Source organism: Brassica napus, chromosome A9 (genome assembly GCF_020379485.1).
Source record: "Brassica napus cultivar Da-Ae chromosome A9, Da-Ae, whole genome shotgun sequence".
NCBI lineage: Eukaryota > Viridiplantae > Streptophyta > Magnoliopsida > Brassicales > Brassicaceae > Brassica > Brassica napus.
This window is the reverse complement of record NC_063442.1, coordinates 23890228-23912936: the sequence shown is the minus strand read 5'-3', so window position 1 is coordinate 23912936 and position 22709 is coordinate 23890228. Positions and strand designations below refer to the sequence as shown.

Sequence of the window (22709 nt, the reverse complement as noted above, 5' to 3'; positions counted from 1 at the left end):
ATACTTTGCCAAAAACATTTGTTGTTAAAGGTGCTAAGATAGCTAATAGACTTGTTAGTAATGATTGCTTTCATATTATTCAACCAAAGACATTTGATGTTTGAGATATGTTAGCAAATGAGCATTCATCTATACATAGAGCTTGCTTAGAATTGTGTCTAGGCTTAAGGTCGATAGTTTGATCGATCATTTGCCATCCTTAGTTCGATACTTGATCACCCAAGGTCTAATTCCTATGCCCATGAGTTCTCTTTTCCCTTAGTCAAGAAAGTATCATTCTGTTATTGCTTTTTAGTTTTAGTCATAGCTTAAAACCCATCTAAATCATTGGTTGCACTTAGATTAAGTGAGTACTTGCATTCTCGGTGCTTTGATATCCCTCAGAACTGGTTCGACAATCATTTATACTACAACATTTGTCTTAGGAGCCTTGAAAACTCCTAACATCAAATTGGCGCCGTTGCCAAATTCTGAGTAGATTTCAACATTGAGATTTAGTCACTTGCTTGAGACTAAGTCATTTTTATTTTATTTTGTTACTGATTCTTCTTCACCTCCCTTTAATCTATAGGTGCATGAACTTGAGGAGCAGGGGTCCATCAAACCTAGTTCCAAGAGCTGCAGACATCCGAGCTTTAGAGAGAGAGTGTGCTAGAAAGAGAAGAGAAGAAGAGCAACATGCTCACTTGCAGAGATTGGACACTGATATGGAAGACATACCTCAAAATGATGCGGGTGTCAATGAAGCTAACAACGTTCCACAAAACCAACAGCGAGCAGCTCGACCCATTGGCACTTACGACCGCCCCAACATTCATGGTCATAGATTGGGAATCCGAGCACCAGCTGTGGCAGCCAACAACTTTGAGATCAAATCAGGACTCCTCAACGTGATCGAGAACAACAAGTATCATGGATTGGCTCTAGAGGATCCATTTGATCACTTGGACAGGTTCGACAGCTACTGTGGGTTGTCAAAAACAAATGGTGTGTCCGAAGATGCCTTAAAGCTCAAGCTATTCCCTTTCTCTTTGGGGGATAAGGCACGTCAGTGGGAGAAGTCTCTACCCAGCGACTCCATCACCACTTGGGATGACTGCAAGAAAGCATTCTTGGAGAAGTTCTTCTCTACTTCAAGAACTGCTAAGCTGAGAAACGAGATTTCCAGCTTTCAACAGAAGAACTTGGAAGGTTTCAGTGAAGCCTGGGAGAGATTCAAGGGCTACCAAGCTCAATGCCCACACCATGGCTTCTCTAAGGAGAGCTTGCTGAGCACATTCTACCGTGGTGCTCTTCCTAAGTACAGAGCCAGACTGGATACAGCTAGCAATGGATTCTTCTTGGGGAGAACTGAAGAGGATGCAGAAGAGCTGGTTGACAACATGGTAAAGAGTGATGCAGTCTACAGTGGAGACCATGACAGAGGCAGTATAACAGATGATAAGCAGACGAGGAAAGAGATCAAAGCTTTGGAAGACAAGATCGACCTACTCATTGCTGAAAAAGCCACCCAAGAGCAGCTGAAGTTTGTTGGTAACTCCAAGCAGGAAGATCCACTTGCTGTCAATGAGGTTGAGGGTTTGGAAGGTCAAGAGGAGTTGTGTTTCATTAACAACAATGGTAGCTGGTACAAAAAAGAGCCCAACTTTCAGTACAACAACTACCAACAGAAATCCTATCAAACCAACCAACAGAGTGGTTATCCGCCTAGAAACAACCAGCAAGGCAGCTATCAGCCTCAGCAAAACCCCTCGTCTGGTTCCTCTGCTCCTCAAGAGAGCAGCACTGATACCTTACTGAAACAAATCTTGGAGTCTCAGACTAGAAGTGAGAAGCATGTTGGTTATGAGTTGAAGAACCTTCATACCAAGATTGATGGGAGTTACAATGAGCTCAACAACAAATTCTCACACCTTGCTTCTACAGTCAGGAATTTAGAGAATCAGTTTGCTTCCATGAACACTCACCAGAATCGCCAGCAAGGATCTCTACCTGGAAAGTCTGACCAAAACCCCAAGGAGGCCAAGGCTATCACCCTTAGGAGTGGTAAGCAGTTACCTCCTAGAACCCTCACCAAGGATGCTGAAAAACTAAGTGAGGGGGTTGCCATCAACATAGATGATGAAGTGGTGATTGTTGATGAGAAGATCAATGACGAGATCTTGGAGAAGATAGTGGAAGCCAAAGGTAAAGGAAAGGTTGGGGAAGAGAAGAAGACATTAAAGGATGGTGAAGTTGTTACTCCAGCAAGTGAAAGTTATTTTGTTCCCCCTCCCTATGAACCCAAACTTCTATTCCCTGGTAGATTCAAGAAGCAGCTGCTAGAGAAATACAAGGCTCTGTTTGAGAAGCAAATGAGTGAAGCTCAGGTTGCAATGCCCATCATCGATGCTTTTATGTTGATTCCTCAATACAGCAAGTTCTTGAAAGATGCTGTAGCTGCAAAGAAGAAGGAGATGGAAGGCATGATGATTCTTACCCATGAGTGCAGTGCCATCATCCAGAGGCTTGATGTTCCAGAGAAGTTAGAGGATCCAGGAAGCTTCACACTACCTTGTGCTCTTGGACCTATGGTATTTGAGAAATGTCTCTGCGATTTGGGAGCTAGTGTCAGCTTGATGCCTTTGTCTGTTGCAAAGAAGCTTGGATTCACTCAGTACAAGAAGTGTAGACTCTCTCTGGTGTTAGCTGATCGTTCAGTGAAGTATCCTGTGGGCATCTTAGAGGACCTCCCTGTGAAGATTGGAAGGTATGAGATACCTACAGATTTTGTGGTGCTTGAGATGGGTGAGGAGGCTCAAGACCCATTGATTCTAGGAAGGCCATTCTTAGCTACAGCAGGAGCTATTGTTAATGTGAAGGAAGGCACGATTGATCTCCATTTGGGTAAAGAGAACATCCTACACTTTGACATCAAGGAGAAAATGAGGAAACCAACTGTGTTCGGGCAAGCCTTCTACATTGAAGAGATGGCCACTCCTGCTGACGAGCATCTTGAAGAGTTACCACCTGAGGACGACGAGGAGGGAGCATCTCCCTCTACTCATTCCCCATAGAAGGTAAACCACCACACTCCCTTGTATATACCATTTCATTTTTGCATATTAGTCTTCTTTTGGGTAGCTCTCTCTACTTGACAACACAGAGACTGTGTAACTCAAGTTTGGGGGAGGTACCAAGTATTTGATCATGTTTGCTTTGATGTTGTTTCATTGAGTCATGCATTGCATACCTATTTGCATATAAAAAAAAAAACAATCATTTAGTTTGCATCATTTGCATTTCTAGGAGAGTCTAGAGCATATAGGTTGCATTCACTTGCATTAGGAGCAATGATTTTAAATGCCTTGTAAAAAACACTACGTTGCACCTGAGTAGCTTTTGCACCTCTCAAAAAGACTTGTATGTTTCGAGCCTTGAAAACTCTTCCTGAAACTTGTTGATTGCTGAAACTCAGTCTTTGAAGCCAACTACAACCTTATTTGAACTGAACGAACTTAATGCTTCTTGCTCATGGTCCCTTGTGTACTAAGTCATGGCTATACACACTTGAGTTGTCACATCTTTTATGCCAATCTTTTTTGACAAACTCTAGTGGTAGACCACTCCCAAAACCTTTCCCTCCTTTTAAGCTTTCATTGTTTGATGAGTGAGGCCTTTTTCGGAAAGTCTTACATGTGCATAATGTTGAGAGTATCGGGAACGACAATGCTTGATCTTCATTCTTGCTAGATTGGGCACTCTATTGTCTAGCTATAGGTGGGGGGTGAGTGTTGTGATTATGATTTGGGAGAAATGAAAAAGAAAAAGAATAGACTCTTTGTGCTTAAGTGAATTGTTTTATTGGGATAAGTAGAGAAGCCTCTAGCTCAAGTTTTGAAAGTATTGGCCCCCAACCTAAAAAAAAAAAAAAAGAAAAGAAAAAGAAAAAGAAAAAAAAAAGAAAAAGGGGCTATCAAAGTTGTTAGGAGCTAAGAAATATTTTGAGGTTCTGAAAAAATCCCTTGTAGATTTCAAAGAGAAGGAGTTAAAGTTTTTAGGATCTTTTGGTGAGAGATGTGAGTTGGGTTTGACATTTGGGAATGATTGTGTAATTGTATGTTTAGAAAAAGGGTAGAACAATGGAGATTGAGCATTGTATGCATGAGTTGATCCCTTTCTTAGATATATTATGTGCAATGTCAAGGCTACTTGTTTCGAGAGTAAACCACCTTAAAGATCATATGTTTTGAACCTCTTGAATCACTTGAATAAAAGCCTTCCCTTACCCAACCAAATGACTTGGACCAACTGACCATTTGCAAGAATTCACCTGATGTTTTGTGCTTAATGAATGTGAGAGTTGGTTGATTTGAATGTGTGGATGCTTGATGATGAGTGTAAAGGCAGAATGAGTTGAGATAGGCCTAGAGAAGCTAGAGTGTGATAAGAGAGTGAGCTCATGTTAGATTAGATGTTGAATTGAGTGCTAGTTGTGTTCCTTTTGGCTATGAGCTCTCTCCCTATGAGTTTTAGAAAGTTCACTTGCAGACAAGTAAAGGACTAGTGTGGGGGAGTTGATATCTTGCATATTTGCATTGTTTTATCCATTCATTCATAAACATTTTCATCATATTGATTAGGATTTAGACATGTTTAGGTTGCATTTTGCATACATGAGTCTCTATTAGGTACTGGAGTACCACATGAGGTTATTTGGAGCTCAAAAGAGGTGAAAAGTGACCATTGGACGAACCGAGCATGGGAGCGATCTCCCGGAGCGACATCACGAAGTCGCTGTGTCCCACTTCTCAGAGCGACCTTCCTAAAGCGACGCCATGAAGTCGCCCGCGTTCTCATTACTCCGAACAGTCTTAGATGACCCTGGAGCGACCTCTCAGAGCGACCTACCAAGGTCGCTCCCGATCCAGAGCGACCCGTTGGAGCGACACACCAAAGTCGCTCGCGACCTCTCGCCCGGAGACACCAAAAATCGGCCCTGGAGCGACTTCCCGGAGCGACACCTGCAAGTCGCTCCGCGTTATTTTGCTGCCGAAAATCATGATTTCTCAAGGACCTTTTTGCAATTTATTTTGGACGTTTTGCACTTGGAAAAACCTATGTTTTAAACATCTTTTGTAGCCACCAGGCAGATTATCTTTTGATCTACTGAGAAATACACAAAAACTCTCTGGAGAAGTTCATCTCTTGGATTTTGATTGTTATGTTCTTGTGTTCTTGTTGATTTCTTATCTATTTCTCTACATGATTAATCTGAAATCCAATATGGGTTTAAGAGGAATCATGGAGATTAGTGAGTAATCACCTTTTGAATTCATGGGTTAGGGAGATTAAGGGTGATTAGGTTAGAACTAGGATGTTTTAGTGTAGATCATTCGTATTTCCTTGCTAGTAGAGTAATCATAATGCATCTTCTGAGTTGGCCACTCAGTTGTTGATCCTTAGGCATTTCTCACCCGAAAGGTGTTCGATGAAATGCCCGAGACAACTCTCCTAGGCTTTTAGTATACTTTGCCAAAGACATTTGTTGTTAAAGGTGCTAAGATAGCTAATAGACTTGTTAGTAATGATTGCTTTCATATTATTCAACCAAAGACATTTGATGTTTGAGATATGTTAGCAAATGATCATTCATCTAGACATAGAGCTTGCTTAGAATTGTGTCTAGGCTTAAGGTCGATAGTTTGATCGATCATTTGCCATCCTTAGTTCGATACTTGATCACCCAAGGTCTAATCCCTATGCCCATGAGTTCTCTTTTCCCTTAGTCAAGAAAGTATCATTCTGTTATTGCTTTTTAGTTTTAGTCATAGCTTAAAACCCATCTAAATCATTGGTTGCACTTAGATTAAGTGAGTACTTGCATTCTTGGTGCTTTGATATCCCTCAGAACTGGTTCGACAATCATTTATACTACAACATTTGTCTTAGGAGCCTTGAAAACTCCTAACATCACTTAACTAGTGGACCATTCAGCTTGAGAGCATAAGCAACATTCCTCCAGAAGCTTTCTTGTAGAATGTACTGCTTCATCTTCTTCGCCTCTGCTTCCTTTGGCCATTTGCTCTTGTTCCAATCATCAGACGTGACCATCTTCTTCAAGTTGGCCTGTTGAATGTGAAACTGAGACATGGTAATGAATGAAGTAGCAAACCGTGTTACAGCTGGTCGATGGAGATTGTGTTGATTGGTGAATCTTCTCATCATGTTGACAAGAGGCACACGACAGTAAATGTAACCACTCATGAAGATACACTTCTGCAAAGCATTCTTCACAGGTTCCAGCTTCCCAATGTCTTCTAGCATAAGATCAAGACAGTGTGCTGCACAAGGAGTCCAGTAGAGGTTTGGCCTTTTAGCCTCAAGCAATTTCCCTGCAATTCAATTAAACTCTCATCATTAAATTTTATCACCTTTATGAAAGTAAAAAACAAGGTCGTAGAAGAGATTTTACCAGCTTTTACGTAGTTAGAAGCATTGTCTGTGATCATTTGAACAACATTCTTCTCACCAACCTCTTCAACCATCTCATCAAGCAGTTTGAACAGCAGTGTTGCATCCTTCACAACTTCAGAGACTTCTTTAGACTTCATGAAAACAGAGCCCTTAGGAGAGTTAACTAAAAAGTTAACTATGTCCTTTTGGACCACTGAGTCACGCCATCCATCTGACATTAGAGAACATCCCTTAGAAGCCCACTCATTCTTGTGTTGAAGAAGCATAGTGTGAGTCTCGGCAACTTCCCTCTGAAGAAGAGGAACTCTTAGCTCATGCATACTAGGTGGTTTTAAGCCCATTCCATACTGCGCAATCAAATGTGTCATCTCTTTGAAAGAGTCATAGGTGACAACGTTAAATGCAATGCATGCATCATAAAACCATCTCGCGATTCCAGCACAAGTCTTGTCCCTCAGATCTTTGTCACAAGCTCCCAATACACGCTTCATTTCATTCCTTCCTTTCAAAATATCAGGAGGAGTTGACGTGACAAACCTGTCCAAGAAGAGAGAACATGTAGTTAAACTCTTGTTCCAATAGTCTAGCAAAACGAGAATATAAATTACAAACCTGTCCAATAGACCTCTCTTCTTCCTCTTGTTAGGGTTAGCTTTCTGTTTAGGCTCAACTTCCACATCGGCCTCACCATCATTGAGGACAGGTTCATAGCGCAAGCTCTGAGCAGCTCTTTCCTCAGCTTTTTTGATTGCATCGTTTTGCAACTCAGCTCTCACATGCTCTGGACAATTAGGACACACCGTGACACTTGTGTTACCTCCAACCAAGTGGTGTTTCAGACGTGAGATGCCTCCATTAGTTACCTTCATGCAGAAGATACACTTCCATTTGTTGGTGTTATTTGAGACACACGTTCCATACTTCCTTCCTGGATCCATCTGAGATGCTCCTTGCTGAGATGATCCACCTTGTGTAGCACCTCTTTGGGGTGATCTTCCAATCTCAGACATGATGAAACTTCAATGAGAAAACAGAGAATGTACGTTAGTAATCACGTAGACTTAAAAAAACAGAGAGGAAAAGCTAAACAAGTACTTGATAAAATGATGATAATCAATTAACACTATGACACTGATACGGTGATGCATGATCAACTGATACGGTGATGCGTGATCTTAAAAAATAGTTGATAAACATGATGTGATAAACTTAGCACGTAAACTACCAAAAAGGATGAATGGATGGTACATGGAAAAAACAAAAGACGTAAACACTATAACTATGAACCTATGCTAAAGAGATCTTTGCTTAATTAAAGAAGTATGATGAAAACCAAGCGAAACAAACCAGTAAAAGAAAAGAAAGCTTATGCTGTGTATAGAGTTGAGAAGAAAGCATGAAGAACTATAGAGGCTGTGTGTACCTATTATATAGTACAATGACTTAGGGTTTTTGAGTATTTAGAGAATATTTAGAGAATATTTAGAGTATATTTTGAGTATTACAATATTGCCTCTTTTACATAACCATATTCGGTTTAGATACCAAAACTATGTCAAAACAGTTTAGGTTGTTTCCTAACCATGAGGCGACGCCTTGGTCAACACGTTCTATGTAGGTAAAGCGAGCTAAGTCGTTCGCCATACGTACCTCGCTTGGCCACAAGTTGGTAAGGCATTTTGGAGCTCGCCAGAGGTCGCCAAGCGCCATGGCGCCGGTGGCGCTCGCCATTTAAAACCAAGGTGGCAATCACTTGTAATCATTGAGGAAAACTCAGGGCTAAGTACAAAATGTACTCCTGTTTTAATAGTTTAGATGGTAAACTATTGTGTTCATTTTCATATTGCAGGGTTTGGAGTGCACAATTGAAAGTTCAAGGATGAAATTGGGGACTAATATGCACATTTAATACTATGGGGCCAGAATGAAAAGAATCAAAAAGCGACAGACCATTTATGAAAATACACAGAAAGGCCAGATTGCAACATTATAAAATATTGGGGTAAATTTGTGAAGTAGTTTGATAAGATTAGAAGTTTGAGGCATATTGTGAAAAAAACAGGAAACTAGAGGACCAAAAGTGCAAAAAGGTGATACTTCCCATTAATGTTGCAGATTGCACTTCTCGCCGGATCTCGTTGACGGCAACTGAGAGTCAGCTACGACGGAGCAGAGACACGACTGTGAAGGCTGCGAACATGATTTGAAGATGGAGAGGTCGTGGGCAAGACGTGGAGAAGCTGATGTTGACGAGACGCGGCGGATAGCAATGACCACCGGTGGACGAGACCTCACATCGACAACATCTTGGACGGAGGAGCTGAGAACACAGAGAGGAGGAGACATAAACACCATGGTTGAAGCTTCAATCGATCTCTACCGTTGACATCGTTGTTTACATGACCTTTACACCAGCATTAAAAATACAGTTTGGCATATCTCAAATATGATATAAAATAGAAATAATAATTGATTAAATTTTTTTTTTTAAAAAAGTTCTGAGAAAACAGATTTCATTTTACAAAAAATGGTTGAGAACTTAAGATGAAGAAGACGAAGAAAAAAGAGAGGTGGATTCATTTTGTTTTATTTGTTAGTAAGACCTTATTATGTTAAATAAAGTAAAAACATATATTAAATTTAGTTAAAGTAATAGACACTTAAATCTATGCTAATTTAGTTAGTTTATAATAAGAAAGTGAGTTTGGCTAAACAAAACTACCTTAGTAGCAACAAATATGGTTAATAAAACTTGAAACTGTCTTTGGAAAGGGAAAGTGGAAATTGATTCCCATCAAATGGGTTAAGTGTAAATATGAGAACAAGCAATTTGACACAAGCAAATGAGATATAATAAAAGTTTTTCAAAAGCAGGAGAGAAGATTATTATGACTCGAGCTTAGAAATAGAAGAAGAGACAATTACACGATTTCCCCTCTAGTGCCCCCAACACCACAAAGCAGAATCTCCTATGGGCTCCATAATCGCCTATGCCCCTTTTTCATTAAGTGGGCGTGAAATGACGGGAATGCCCTTGGAAGGTGGAAAAAAATAAAAAGAAAAAGAAAATTCAAATTTGCGGGGGGGGGGGGGGGGGGGGGGGGGGATTTCGGTCTGGGTTTGGTGTGGGTTTCGGTCTGGGTTTCATTAATTCAATTCAATTGAAACCGAATCAATTCAATTGGATTTCTCGAAAAAGAAAATTTAAAATTAAAAGAAAATAAAACCCCGCAGCTCGAGGAGGAAAGCTCCTCTACAGCTCCCACCCGAGAAGCTCGTTATTGTCTCTGGTTCGCAGCTCCCTTACAGCAACTCTGTTATCGACGTCGATAGCTACTCCGGCGACGCCGTCGGACCGCAACGTTTCCACTGGCAAGCATTCTTTTGGATAGGTCGCAATGAAGGTTAGTTATTCTCTCCTTAGCGAGATGCAAGATAAAAATTTGATTTAGGGTTTGTAATTGAAAGTGTTGAAACAGCATTGATTATGGGATGATTTGGTTGATTTATATATGAAATTGTTATGCATTGGGGTGCGTGAATTGTCTTAATTTTGAGTAGTTGTGCACGAAGATCTCTCCGATCAATCAATCGTACATACATTTGAGTTCTTGTTTAAGCATTAAGCATTACTTTGTATAACTAGGTATAACAAGTAGAACTGATAATTGTTGTAGAGTAGGTAAAACTTGGTAAAACTGTTGACAAGTCGGTAGAACTAAGAACTACGAGTATAACTAAAACTTTTTTATTTTGTTCTTGCAGGATACAATGATGAAATATGTGAGCGTCTATTTCAAATTCAAAGGGGAGATCTTGAAAACAACAGTGGAGGATATAAGTTTGGCAATACTAGAAGAAAAGTTGTATAAAAAGCTTGTGTTGGATGAAAGTAAGGTAAAACTGGCATTGAAGTGCATGTCGATGGTGTATGGATCTGAAGAACAGCAAATTATTCGTGATGATGATGATCTGTTTGGTTTCCTAACAACCGTTGATAAAGACAACCGTAGATCTCTTTTGTTAGTGGAGGAGATGAGTAGATCATATCAGTTAGAGAAGGTGTCGAAAGTGGGCATAAGTTCGTTTGGTATGAACTACGAAGTGTCGCAGGGAAATGATGATGTTTATGATGAAATCGGACCGAAGGCCATAGCTCTGTATGTAGAAAATGGTCAAGCAAATCAACAGAAGGATCCGATAGATGCAGAGAATGATTTTATGGATACAGAGACCGCAGCGGAGACAGACACTGCAGCAGAGACAGACACTGCAGCAGAGACAGACACCGCAGCTGAAACGGACACAGCAGCTGAAACAGACACATCAGCTGAGACGGACACCGCAGCAGGGACGAACACCGCATGTGAGACGGGTATGGCTGCAGATAAGTATGTTGGGCAGCCACCGATAAAAAAAGGTAGTCAGGTTATAGAGGCCTGGGAAGACGGTTTGGGTCTGTATAAGCTTCAGGAGTTTCCAAGTAAGAAAGCACTTCAAGAGGTGGTCGATAGAGCTGCATTTGGTGAATGCTTTCGTTATGTTATCAAAAATTTGGACCAAAGACGATTGGTGTTAAAATGTTGTGAAGCAGCCTGTAAGTGGAGTTTTCGAGCTGCAAAGATTTCAGAGACTGAAATTTTTTCAGTTAGGAGGTACACGGGTGTGCATACATGCTCTCGGTCTAATCAAAGTAAAAGCAGCAACATCAAGATAAAAGGCTCAGCAGAATTAGTTGCAACTTTTCTGAATGAGGAATATCCTAGAAAACTAAGTACTCCTGTTCCGAAAGATATCATGGATCTTATAAAGTTAAAACTTGGTGTAACAGTATCCTACTCCACAGCCTTGAGAGGGAAAATCTAGCTATTTCTGAGTTGCGTGGTGGTTCGGAAGAGAGCTACAAGATGCTATATAGCTACTTGTATATGTTAGAGCAGGTCAATCCGGGAACAAAAACAGGAGTGAAGTTGGATGAGGTAAATAAGTTCAAGTACCTCTTCATAGCTCTGGGAGCTTGTATTAAAGGTTTTGCAGCCATGAGGAAGGTGATAGTTGTCGATGCCACATTTCTGAAGAATGGATATGGTGGTGTACTAGTATTTGCTAAAGCTCAAGATCCTAATCGTCACCATTATCCGCTTGCGTTTGGTGTACTCGACGGTGAGAATAATGCTAATTGGACATGGTTTTTTTAGATGCTCAAAACTGCTATACCAGACTCTTCTGAATTAGTATTTATGAGTGATAGAAACCAGAGCCTAATCGCGGCTGTAGCTAATGTGTTTCCACAATCTCACCATGGCCATTGTATATGGCATTTGTCTCAGAATGTGAGAGGGCATGCTTGTAACACAACCAAAGCCGTAGTCGCATGGAGATTTATGGAGTTGGCTAGGTGTTACACGGTGGCTGAGTTCGAGTCTGCTTACGCATCTTTTAAGGTGAGATTTCCTCTAGCGTACAAGTATTTGGAGGAGCATACGGATAAACGCACATGGGCTCGGGTTTATTTCCCAGGTGTGAGATACAACTTGGACACTAGCAACAGTGTGGAGTCAATGAACAGCATCTTTAGGGACGCCAGGAGGTATGCTTTAATACCATTGTTGGATACAATCATCAAAACGTTTTCAGACTGGTTCAATGAACATCGGAAGGACTCTGTGGCTGGGTCGATTGATACCAAACTGGTTCCTCTTGTCGAGATTCACTTGCATAACCTATGGAGCACAGCTGAGAAAACACCAGTGTGTGAGCTTAATAGTTATGAGCTTGAGTATGAGGTAACTGACACTGAAAATGGGAAGAATTATGTTGTGAACTTGATAGAGAAGAGCTGTAGCTGCAAGGTGTATGATTATGAAAAGTATTTTTTTCTGCACGGACTTGCTGCTTACTTATATTTCCTTGAGGTTGAAGCTGCTCCTGGTCATCGACGTGATGTTAAGATAGAGTATCATGAGTTGTGCTCAAAATATTACTGGACGGAACTTTGGGCATTGGCTTATTACAAGACCATTTATTCTGTGCTAGACAGGTGTGATTGGAATGTACCAGATCACATCAAAGAGCTTCAGATCATACCTCAGGATCGCCTCAAGAGGAAGGGAAGAAAAAACAATAAGAGGAATCCATCTGTTGGGGAACGACGTAAAAGGACACAAAACATAAGGCGACCAAGGCAAAATTTCGGTTTCAGTTGGCTGTTGTTTGGAATGCGTAGTAGTAATCCCAGTGAATCAAACTAGATCTTCTTGTTTGGATTTTATTGTTGTTGTGTTGTTTTGGCTTTTGGTATGTTGCTTTTGGTATGTTGCTTTTGAAAAAATTGGTAAAACTAAGTATATCTTTTGTGACATAGACTCGAAAGTTTGAAAGTTCGAAGAATTCTATGTTTAAGCGATCTAACCATGTATTATCTAAGTTTAAGTGTTTGTTTTGCAACCTCTGTTTAAGCGTTTTGGCAGTTATGTTTAACTGATTTATTGGAAAGCCGCGAAAAACTAGTATAACAAGGTGTAACTATGATATAAATCGGCATAATCCGAAAAATCCCAACTACATAAGTCTTAATACAAAAACACGGTCACCAAAAAATTATATAGCAGATACTGCTTCTCAAAATACATTAGTGAAGATAACAAATATTTACAAACCTCATAATAAAAAAACTCATTGTTTCATGAAAAATATATCATCATATATAGTCTTTCAAAGAGCACTTTGTTAATAAGATCAGCTTATAAAGAAGTATTCTATAGTTTTCATGATTTAAAATATGTTATTGCACTAATCATTTATGCTTACATGGTAACGCAGAAAAATGACAAGTAAACTTTTTTAGAAATTAAAATTATACGTAAAACTAAAAAATGTTGAAATCACGAAAAGTAGAACTATGAAGAAAATTGGTAAAACCAGAAACTTCAGTATAATTTAGAGCAAATATTTCGGAGGGAGAATAAAAAAAATTTTCGCGCTTAAACGAAAAAAGCCTAAATTTCTAATTATTTTGGTCAAAAAGTAGATTCCCTCTGCTCTTTTATCTGAGTCTCGTCTTTTCCTATCTTTTCCCAGCCACTTTTTCACTTCCCCACCACTCTCTATTTCAACTCTCTCTCACCATTCATACACTCTCTCTTTCCCTTTTACTGAACATGAGTCATCCATATGAAGAGATGAAGGAGATGAAGAAGCTGAAGAAACACTACGACATGTTGGGGTTCGTTGCCGATGCCCAAAATGGAATTCCCACCTGTTGCCCTTGCGGTGGTGAAATAATGACGAATGTTTCTCCAACTCCGAAGTACAAATCAGATTTCGATACCTTGCCTGGGAGTAGGTACTTCACCTGCAAGAATTATGAGGTAATTTTTCTCCAACTAAGGGAAACTGAGATAAACTGAGGTTATACTATGGGTGAAACTGTGTTATACTCTAGGTGAAACTGTGTTATACTCTGGATATCTATGGGTGAAACTGTGTTATACTCTAGGTGAAACTGTGTTATACTCTAGATATCTATGGGTGAAACTGTGTTATCCTATGGCTGAAACTGTGTTATGGTGAAACTAACTTCCAGTCTGGTTGAAACTGTGCAGGACGATGGGTTACACTTTCGTCAGCCATGGGCTTTTGGTGTTCAGCAAGAAGTGGAGCGCCTAAGGAGGGAGGTGAAAGAGTTGGCTGAAGATATTGCTAAGCTTAAGAGGCTCATTACCTCGACCTCCTGTCCATGAGATTCTCGACGTCACAAGTTCTGAGTTCATGGCTAAAAACTTTGTCTTCCCCACCTATATATTTTTCTTATTTCGGTTAACACAAGTCTTTGTTTGTTAAGAGAGGACTCTTGTTAAGACTTGTGTACGTTTATGTGTTCAGTCTTATGTTATGTCCAAACTTATGTTATGCTAAGCACTCTTATGTTTATCAATTGGTACTCTATGTTTAGACTTTCATCATCAACCATTATTCTAAAAAACTAATTTCCTAGACATTATCAATAGGTATTCTCTTAAACTAATTTCCTAGACTTTATCAATTGGTACTCTCCTAGACTCTCACTCGACCTACACAATAAAAGTAAAAGAATCCACAACAAAGATCGCATATATAGTCATAACATAGTTAAAAGTTCTAAATCCACATCACTAACAAGAAACACATCAAAAGACATCGTTTGTTTACTTCATAAAAAACATAAAACAAAGTTCTAATACACCAAGCAAGTGAGGCATCTCTACTTCACTTCTTCCTGCGTTTTTATTTCTTTGCTTTCTCTTGTGCTGGTGCTTCTTCTTCTGCTGCTTTAGCTTGTGCCTCCTTGACAAACTCCTCAAGCGGGGCCAATCTCCCATCCAATTGGTCAACCTTCTTGTCAACTGTCCTCATCAGTTTCAACGTTCTTTTCAGCAACTTCATAACATCTCCCAGTTGAATCGACTTCTCACCTGCTTCTATTTCATCCCCTCCTGCAGCTTCACTCGCTTCTTCCTTTTTTTGGCGCGCAGCTACATCCTCGTCGTGCATGTCTTGAAAAAATACCTTATAGCTTGTATCCAGACACTTCTCCCAACTGTCCACAGCTATATCAGATTCATCAACATCGTCTTCATCTTCCAAAATGTCATCCAAGAGCCTTTCTTCTTGTGGAGTTCTGGTGGGGATGATGCTGTCGATATCATGTTACAAACACAATTAATTTTGAATCTTAGCAACACACGCCTACCTTAGTGAGACCATTGTTCTGTTCCTAGTCCTACCTTAGTTCAACCATAGTTCCATATCTAGTCCTACCTTAGTTCTACCCTAGTTCTACCATAGTTTTACTTTAATCCTACCACAATATAACTCTAGTTCTACCATAGTATTACTCTTGTTCTACTTTAGTTCACAGGTAAACTTACGGTTGTGTTAGACAATTCCTTGTTTATCGCCGAAAGTGACACCCCTGTCATTCCATTTCGTTTGAATGAGGACTTGCACATCCTCGGGCAGTTGACATCAGCTTCTTCAACAGGTTCTTTGAACGCCAATCCTAGCTTAGGAATTACCTCGAATGCAAGAAGCTGTTAAACACAACATTTATAAAATACCATCAGTAAATAACAATAGCAATCAAGTCATTAATGGGATTTTGCATACTTCTAGTGGAACACAGAAACCCGTAAGCGGCCATAATGTACCCTCTTTCACCACCCCTCAAAAATGCTTCATTATGTGAGAGATCTCCTTCATCATGTAATCATAAGAGAATCTCCCCCATGGAAAGGACTTACACAAGTCAAGATCATCCACTGCTCTCTGGAACACCTCAAACACATGATTAGCCTTGTATCCAACCTTCGTTTGCGCGCAAACAACATAAGCTAAGAAGAATAGAACCGCTATCTTCAGTCTGTCTTTGTGGGGTCCCATGTTCACTAGCTTCTTCTTAACAACCTCCAACCTTCTAAGTTCTCCTTCCTTGAAATGTCGATCATCGAACTTCGTCCCACCAAGCTTTTAGTAGCCGAGAGGATAGTTGTGGCAGAATAGCCCAGATATCAAACTGTGTTCCCTCAGTCCAAAACGGATGGCAACGCCATTCACAATGAACCACACTTCTCTCCGCCTCTTGCAACCGGCAGTACGCAGCAACAACATCCACATACCATGAACCCTGTGGTTGTTCTCGCTTTTCATGTGGAAAATGTGTCTGAATTGAGGATGCTCTGTGAACGAGTTCCACTCCGCGTTAGACAGCTTCGGTTTCAGATTGCTTAGCGTCTTACTCGCACTAGCTATCATGCACCTCGTCCCTAGATTTTTTTTTTTTTGTACTCAGATGGCTTGAAGAACATTATGGTTGGTTTGATTGCCTCGGGTGCCTCATTTTCATCCAAATCCTGCAAGTTATATCCAAGTTATATCCAAGTTATACTAAAGTTATACTCAAGTTATACTAAAGTTATACTAACGCATACCAAAGTAATACCAAAACTGACAGTTTTTCCAATAGTTCTCCTAGTATTACTAACATTAACCCACTCAATTTACTACCTCTCTCGAATCATATGAACTTCAATTCAAACTCATTTTTAATTTGTTACCTGAGGTTCAGGTGGATTTCCATTCTCGTTTGCTTCCTCTTCTCCTTCTCCATTTGCTTGTTCTTCTTCCGAACGTGCATTCACTTCGTTCTCTCCATATGGAGGTTCTTCTTCTGAATCTTCATGGTCCTGGTTAGAACTCTCCTTCTCTCCATCTGGTTTTTCTTGTTCTTCTTCAGAACCCTCATTCACTTCATCTCCAGAAGCGGTTTTCTCATTCACTTCATCTCCAGAAGCGATTTCCTCATTCTCTTCATCTCCAGAACCGGTTTCCTCATTCTCTTCATCTCCAGGACCTTTGTTCAGTGTCGTCGGAGCAGCTTCTGCAACCACATTAAACGGCTCCGTCATCTCCGCCGTATTCTCAGATGAGTCCTTTCTCGTCTTCTCCGTCGAGACATCCGTCGTATGAGTCATCTCCATCGAGACATCCGTCGTCTTTGCCGTCGATTCATCCGTCGTCTTTGCCGTCGATTCAACAACATCCACCGCCCTCGTTTCACTCTCCTCCATCGTCGTCTTCTCCACATTTTCTCCGGAGCCCGTCTTTGCAAACTTCACTCTCGGAGCCTCTTCCTCCGTTGGATTCTCCTTCCTCTTACCCCGTCGCGTTTCGACCACCATTGCAATCGAAAGATTTCACCGGATTCTATCTCGATTCTCACCGAATCAAGCTCGATTTTGGAAACTATGGTTCTTCTTTCGCTCGTGAGGAAAGAAAGAAAAAGAGGAGAGAAATAAGTTTTAAACTGAGACAAATTAGATCTCCAAATACATTGAGAGGGTTTGCTAAAACCGACAGCTTTGGTTTGGTTTTGAGGGATTGGTTTGTTTGGTTAGTATGGTTACACGGTTAGACGATTCGGTTCAATTGATTTGCCTATATAAGCGGGTTAGGTCGGGGCGGATGGGTTATACCCTGGTACAACTTGTAAATACTTCAACTATTTTCAGGGTTTTATGTCATTTCCGTATTTTCCGAATTAAAGAAAAATTATTTATTTTTCTGTTTATTAGAGTGTCTAATAGAGATTGGATTACCAGATTTGGAGGCACCAGAAGTGATGACTCCTCATAAAATTGCCTATTGCGAAAAGAAAATCGTCTTGCACGAAACAAAAGATCGATCTTAGGGCCGAAGATATATTACAAACAAAAGTTTTAATCAGCATCTTCCTCTAAAAAATACTCTCTCTGTTTAAAAATAGATGAAGTTTTAAGATTGTGCACAACTATTAAGAAATTTATTTTTTATCTTAAAAATATTATTAAAATTTAAATTAAAAAATTATTCAATCAATCACAAAATAGACTACAAAATATCATTGGTTACACAGTTTTTGTTAAAGTGAAAAATGTATTGATATATGAAAACATCATCTATTTTGAAATATCAAAAACTGTCTAAAACATCATTTATTTTGAAATGGAGGGAGTAGAGATTTGGTAAGAGGAAGGATTTAAGAGAGAACTTTTCTCTCTAAACGAAGAGAGAAAGAGAGAGCCTCCCTTTGGTTATTTTTTTGCTTGCCATCTCTTTTTCCCCCAGCGTAGAATCATAATAACACTCATTTGAATTGACAACTTTTGAATATTACTACAATTTCCAATCGTAATTATCACTAATAATAGTTACCGATTTAAAAGAAAGAAAGAAAACAATGGTCGTTTCAGTCTTCATCGATAATGAGTTGCAGAGAACCTCGAAGCTTCACGACCAAAACAATGGCGGAGCGGCCATACACCATGCTTCTTCCTCTTCTTCTCCTTCTCCTCCATTTCCCATTTTTAACTTCGGCCATACCTCTCGGCTCTGTTCTCTACGCCTCCGGTTCAAACCAGTCCTGGTCGTCTCCCAATTCCACTTTCGCCGTCTCCTTTCTTCCATCGTCTTCTCCAAACACCTTCCTCGCCGCCGTTTCCTTCGCCGGAACCGTTCCCATTTGGTCCGCAGGAAGCGTTGACTCTCAAGGATCCCTTCGCCTCTCCTCCTCCGGCTCTCTCCAACTCATCAACGGCTCCAACACCACCGTCTGGGACTCCGCTACCGACGCTCTCGGCGTCGCTTCGGCTGCGATTGAAGATTCCGGTAGCCTTGTCCTCCTCAACAACCGAAACAAAACAGTCTGGTCTTCCTTCGATCACCCGACGGACACGATCGTGCAATCTCAGAACTTCGCCGCCGGTAAGATTCTCCGATCTGGCAGCTACTCGTTTCAGCTAGAGAGAAGAGGGAACCTCACGCTTACGTGGAACAACACCACGGTTTACTGGAGCCAAGGGCTTAATTCGTCATTTAGCTCCAACTTGTCTTCCCCTAGCTTAGCTTTACAGACCAACGGTGTTGTGTTGATGTTCGATTCGACTCTCACTGGTGGAGCTGAAACCATTTACAGTGACGATTACGGCGAAGGTAGCAACACGTTTCGGTTCTTGAAGCTAGATGATGATGGGAACCTCAGAATCTACAGCTCCGTGTCTAGAAACAGCGGTCCTGTCTCGCCTCATTGGTCTGCTGTAGCTGATCAGTGTCTTGTTTATGGGTATTGTGGTAACTTCGGGATTTGTAGTTACAATGATACTAAACCCATTTGCTTGTGTCCTTCTCGTAACTTCGATCCTGTTGATGTGAATGACAGAAGAAAAGGTTGTAAGAGAAAAGTAGAGCTAAGTAATTGCTCTAGCAATGCAGCCATGCTTGATCTGGATCACACTAGGTTGATTACAGACCCTAATGACCCAAACTCTCAGAGTTTCTTTGCTGGAAGTTCGCCTTGTAGAGCGAATTGTCTTGTTAGTGGTGTTTGTCTTGCTTCTGTCTCCATGTCTGATGGGTCTGGAAACTGTTGGCAGAAGCAACCCGGTTCCTTCATTACCGGGTACCAGAGCTCATCGGTTCCGAGTACTTCTTATGTTAAAGTCTGTGGTCCGGTGTTGCTTAACGAACCTTTGGTTGGATCAAATGGTGATGGTAATAACTCGAAAGTGCACTTGTGGATTGTTGCAGTTGCTGTACTAGCTGGGCTTCTTGGCTTAGCTGCGGTAGAGGTAGGTCTATGGTGGTGCTGCTGCAGAAACAATCCTCGGTTTGGTACTTTGTCGTCTCACTACACGTTGCTTGAGTACGCTTCTGGTGCACCCGTGCAGTTTACATACAGGGAGCTTCAGCGTTGCACCAAAGGTTTCAAAGAGAAGCTTGGAGCTGGAGGGTTTGGTACCGTGTATAGAGGCGTGCTCTCGAATAAAACCGTGGTTGCAGTGAAGCAGCTAGAAGGTATAGAGCAAGGGGAGAAGCAGTTTAGGATGGAGGTTGCAACCATTAGCAGCACACACCATCTGAATCTAGTCAGACTGATCGGGTTCTGCTCTGAGGGACGACACAGGCTTCTCGTCTATGAGTTCATGAGAAACGGATCTCTGGATAGCTTCTTGTTTAGTACTGCTTCAGGGAAGTTGTTGACTTGGGAGTATCGGTTCAACATTGCGCTTGGGACGGCCAAGGGAATAACTTACCTCCACGAAGAGTGCCGCGACTGCATTGTTCACTGCGACATTAAGCCAGAGAACATTCTCGTGGATGACAATTACACTGCCAAAGTCTCTGACTTCGGACTAGCCAAACTCTTGAACCCAAAAGACAACAGGCACAAGAACCTGAGTAGCGTTAGAGGAACTAGAGGCTATCTAGCACCTGAATGGCTCGCAAATCTTCCTATAACCTCGAAATCGGATGTCTATAGCTACGGTATGGTCCTGCTAGAAATAGTCAGCGGACAAAGGAACTTTGATGTCTCAGAGAGAACAAACCACAAGAAATTCTCGATTTGGGCTTACGAGGAGTTTGATAAGGGTAACACCGAGGCCATCCTAGACATGCGTTTAAGCGAAGATCAGACGGTTGATATGGAACAAGTGAGGAGAATGGTTCAGACAAGCTTCTGGTGCATACAAGAGCAGCCACTGCAGAGGCCGACAATGGGGAAAGTGGTTCAGATGCTAGAAGGAATCACGGCCATAAACAAGCCGCCACGTCCAAAGACCTTAAGCGAAGTGTCGATTTCAGGGAATAGTGGGAGCACAAGCCACGCATCTATCTTGGTTGCTTCGGGTCCGACGCGATCATCTTCTTCGTCCGCTGCTACACGGTCGTTTCAGACAATGGGGATCACATCGTCTGGACCGGCTTCCACAATAATCAGTGAAGGTTCGTTGCTTTGATCTTAAACTGGTTGTACTGTGAGATTAGTAGTACAAGTAGTGTAGGTTTTCTCTTGCTTTACTTATTGGATGCGTTGTAGTTGTATAGGAACACAGCAAAGCTATATCATATCTATTGTTATGAAATAAATAATATGCATATTCAAGGTTGTGGAACGGTTCCAAGTAGAACCAAAGTTAAATATGATAATATTATCATCCCATTGTAATTAAAATTAGCAAATGTTCAACGCATTGTTATGACTAAAAATGTCTAGGGGTTGAAAACCAATATAAGATCTCAAATTTCTTCCAATATTGTTGCGTGTACGTCGTCTCGTGCAAGCATAACTAAGAGCATCATTAACCCAAAAAAGACACCAACATTTTTAAACTCTAATGAAAGTTTCTTATTTAGAGGTTCTTAAAAAAATTAAAAAAAATTAAAAATTATTTAATTAAAGATAAAATTTATTTATTAAATAAAATATTATAAAAGATAACATTTTAAATATAGATTTAAGAAAACATAAAAACAAAGATTAGTAAAATGAACGATAATAATTTGAAAGAAGCATTCGAGCTCAGTTGTTGTTTTAATCATGTCCAAATTTACGCCATATATGTTCTTAAATACGCCACTTTGGTGTTGTGAATAAGAGTGAATGCTGATTTAAGAGAGAAAAAAGAGAGAAAGTAAGTGTGTTGTGATTAAAGAGAGAAGATGACTTTGGTGTTGTGAATAAATTTTTTTGTTGTGAATATAAAGAGTGAGTGTTGATTTAAGAGATAACAAGAGAGAAAGCAATAGTGTTTGTTACAAGTGTTTGTTACAAGTCGAGAGTGTTTGTTATATAGACACAAGTACTATCGATTACAAGTCGAGTTGTTTGATTCCTTACAAGTCCGTGACATAAGAAGCAAGTACACAAAAATACAATAGATAAGAAGTTACAAAACATTGTTTTATTAAAGATAAAACTCTTGAAGTTACTTGAGTCAAAAGACAAGTGCTTGTATCATCAAAATCATCTCCTTGAATAGTATATGGTTTCGCAATAGGAGAAGGCAATGCAACTTTTTCTTTAGCCTGGTCTTCAGATCGCTTCAGACTCTTGTCTGACTTCTCATGCAAAACTCTTGAAAGCACAACTTTTCATCTAGATTCACACTCCAATTCCGTGAATCTTCCAATCCACTAAACAAGTCTATAAAACCATATACAAAAGGTCCAACGGAAGAAGGTTTTGTTTTATTTGAAAACCCAGCTTCCTCAATGAACTGAGGGCCTGGATGAGCAGTCAAGCTTGGAACCTTAAGAAGATATAGAAGCTTTTCTGCATCAGCTGTTGTCAACCCTTGATCTGGAGTAATCTGCCACCACTAGTATTATGAGTATCATGTGAACCGCCGTGACTTCAACACGGCGAGGACGCTGCCCAACCTTCGCCATTCACTCACCTAAAAACAACAACAACGACGAAAAAACAAAGGAAATAGAGGAGTCGCCAAGGAGAGCCACAGAGAGAGATGTGGAGAGAAGAAAGTCGATAGAGAGAGATGCTGAGAGAAGAAGGCGAAACTCTCTCAATGAGAGACACCTCACAAGAGACGTTTCTTCTTGTCCTTAACTAAGACACGTTTCTTCTAATAACTATTTTGATTTATTTTTAATCCTAATTATGCTAAAAACCCCAGCTAAGCAACTGCTATAATCATGGTCTAACTCGTCGGAAGGTGAGAAATAAAGCAAAAACTCTACATTTTTAACTCGATAAATAAGTTAATAAGCTACACAGTAAATCATCTTATAGGAACTTTAAAATTATGTATTATAGATTTAAGCTGTCAATAATTTTTGTTATTATGTAATTAAGTAACACTACAAGAAAACAGCGGTATTCTGACGGATATTCCGACGGAAAATGAAATCCTCGGAATATCCCGAGGAATTTCCGAAGA

General features: G+C 40.4%; 2 protein-coding genes and 1 non-coding gene across 4 annotated transcripts; 1 reads left to right on the top strand and 2 right to left on the bottom strand.

Annotated features, from left to right (window-relative positions):
- Positions 1-1145: 1145 nt before the first annotated feature.
- Positions 1146-1252, bottom strand: LOC125578695. The gene has a single exon (XR_007316778.1). It is a non-coding gene; the product is annotated as a small nucleolar RNA R71 (small nucleolar RNA).
- A 4613-nt stretch (positions 1253-5865) lies between these two features.
- LOC106363100 lies at positions 5866-8180 on the bottom strand. Of its 2 annotated transcripts, XM_048738989.1 has the most exons (3): positions 7069-8180; positions 6455-6993; positions 5866-6374 (listed from the first exon to the last, which is right to left on the bottom strand). In XM_048738989.1, exons 1-3 carry the CDS (start codon positions 7464-7466, stop codon positions 5953-5955), a joined length of 1359 nt encoding a protein of 452 aa, XP_048594946.1. In that variant the 5' UTR covers positions 7467-8180; the 3' UTR covers positions 5866-5952. The 2 variants fall into 2 exon arrangements, with proteins under 2 accessions (XP_048594946.1, XP_048594945.1); XM_048738988.1 differs by having other exon boundaries at positions 6455-8180.
- Positions 8181-18010: 9830 nt separating this feature from the next.
- On the top strand, positions 18011-20917 carry LOC106367045 (G-type lectin S-receptor-like serine/threonine-protein kinase At1g34300). Its single transcript, XM_013806733.3, has one exon. The coding sequence runs from the start codon at positions 18237-18239 to the stop codon at positions 20766-20768; it is 2532 nt and encodes an 843-aa protein (XP_013662187.2). The 5' UTR covers positions 18011-18236; the 3' UTR covers positions 20769-20917.
- The last annotated feature ends 1792 nt before the right edge of the window (positions 20918-22709 follow it).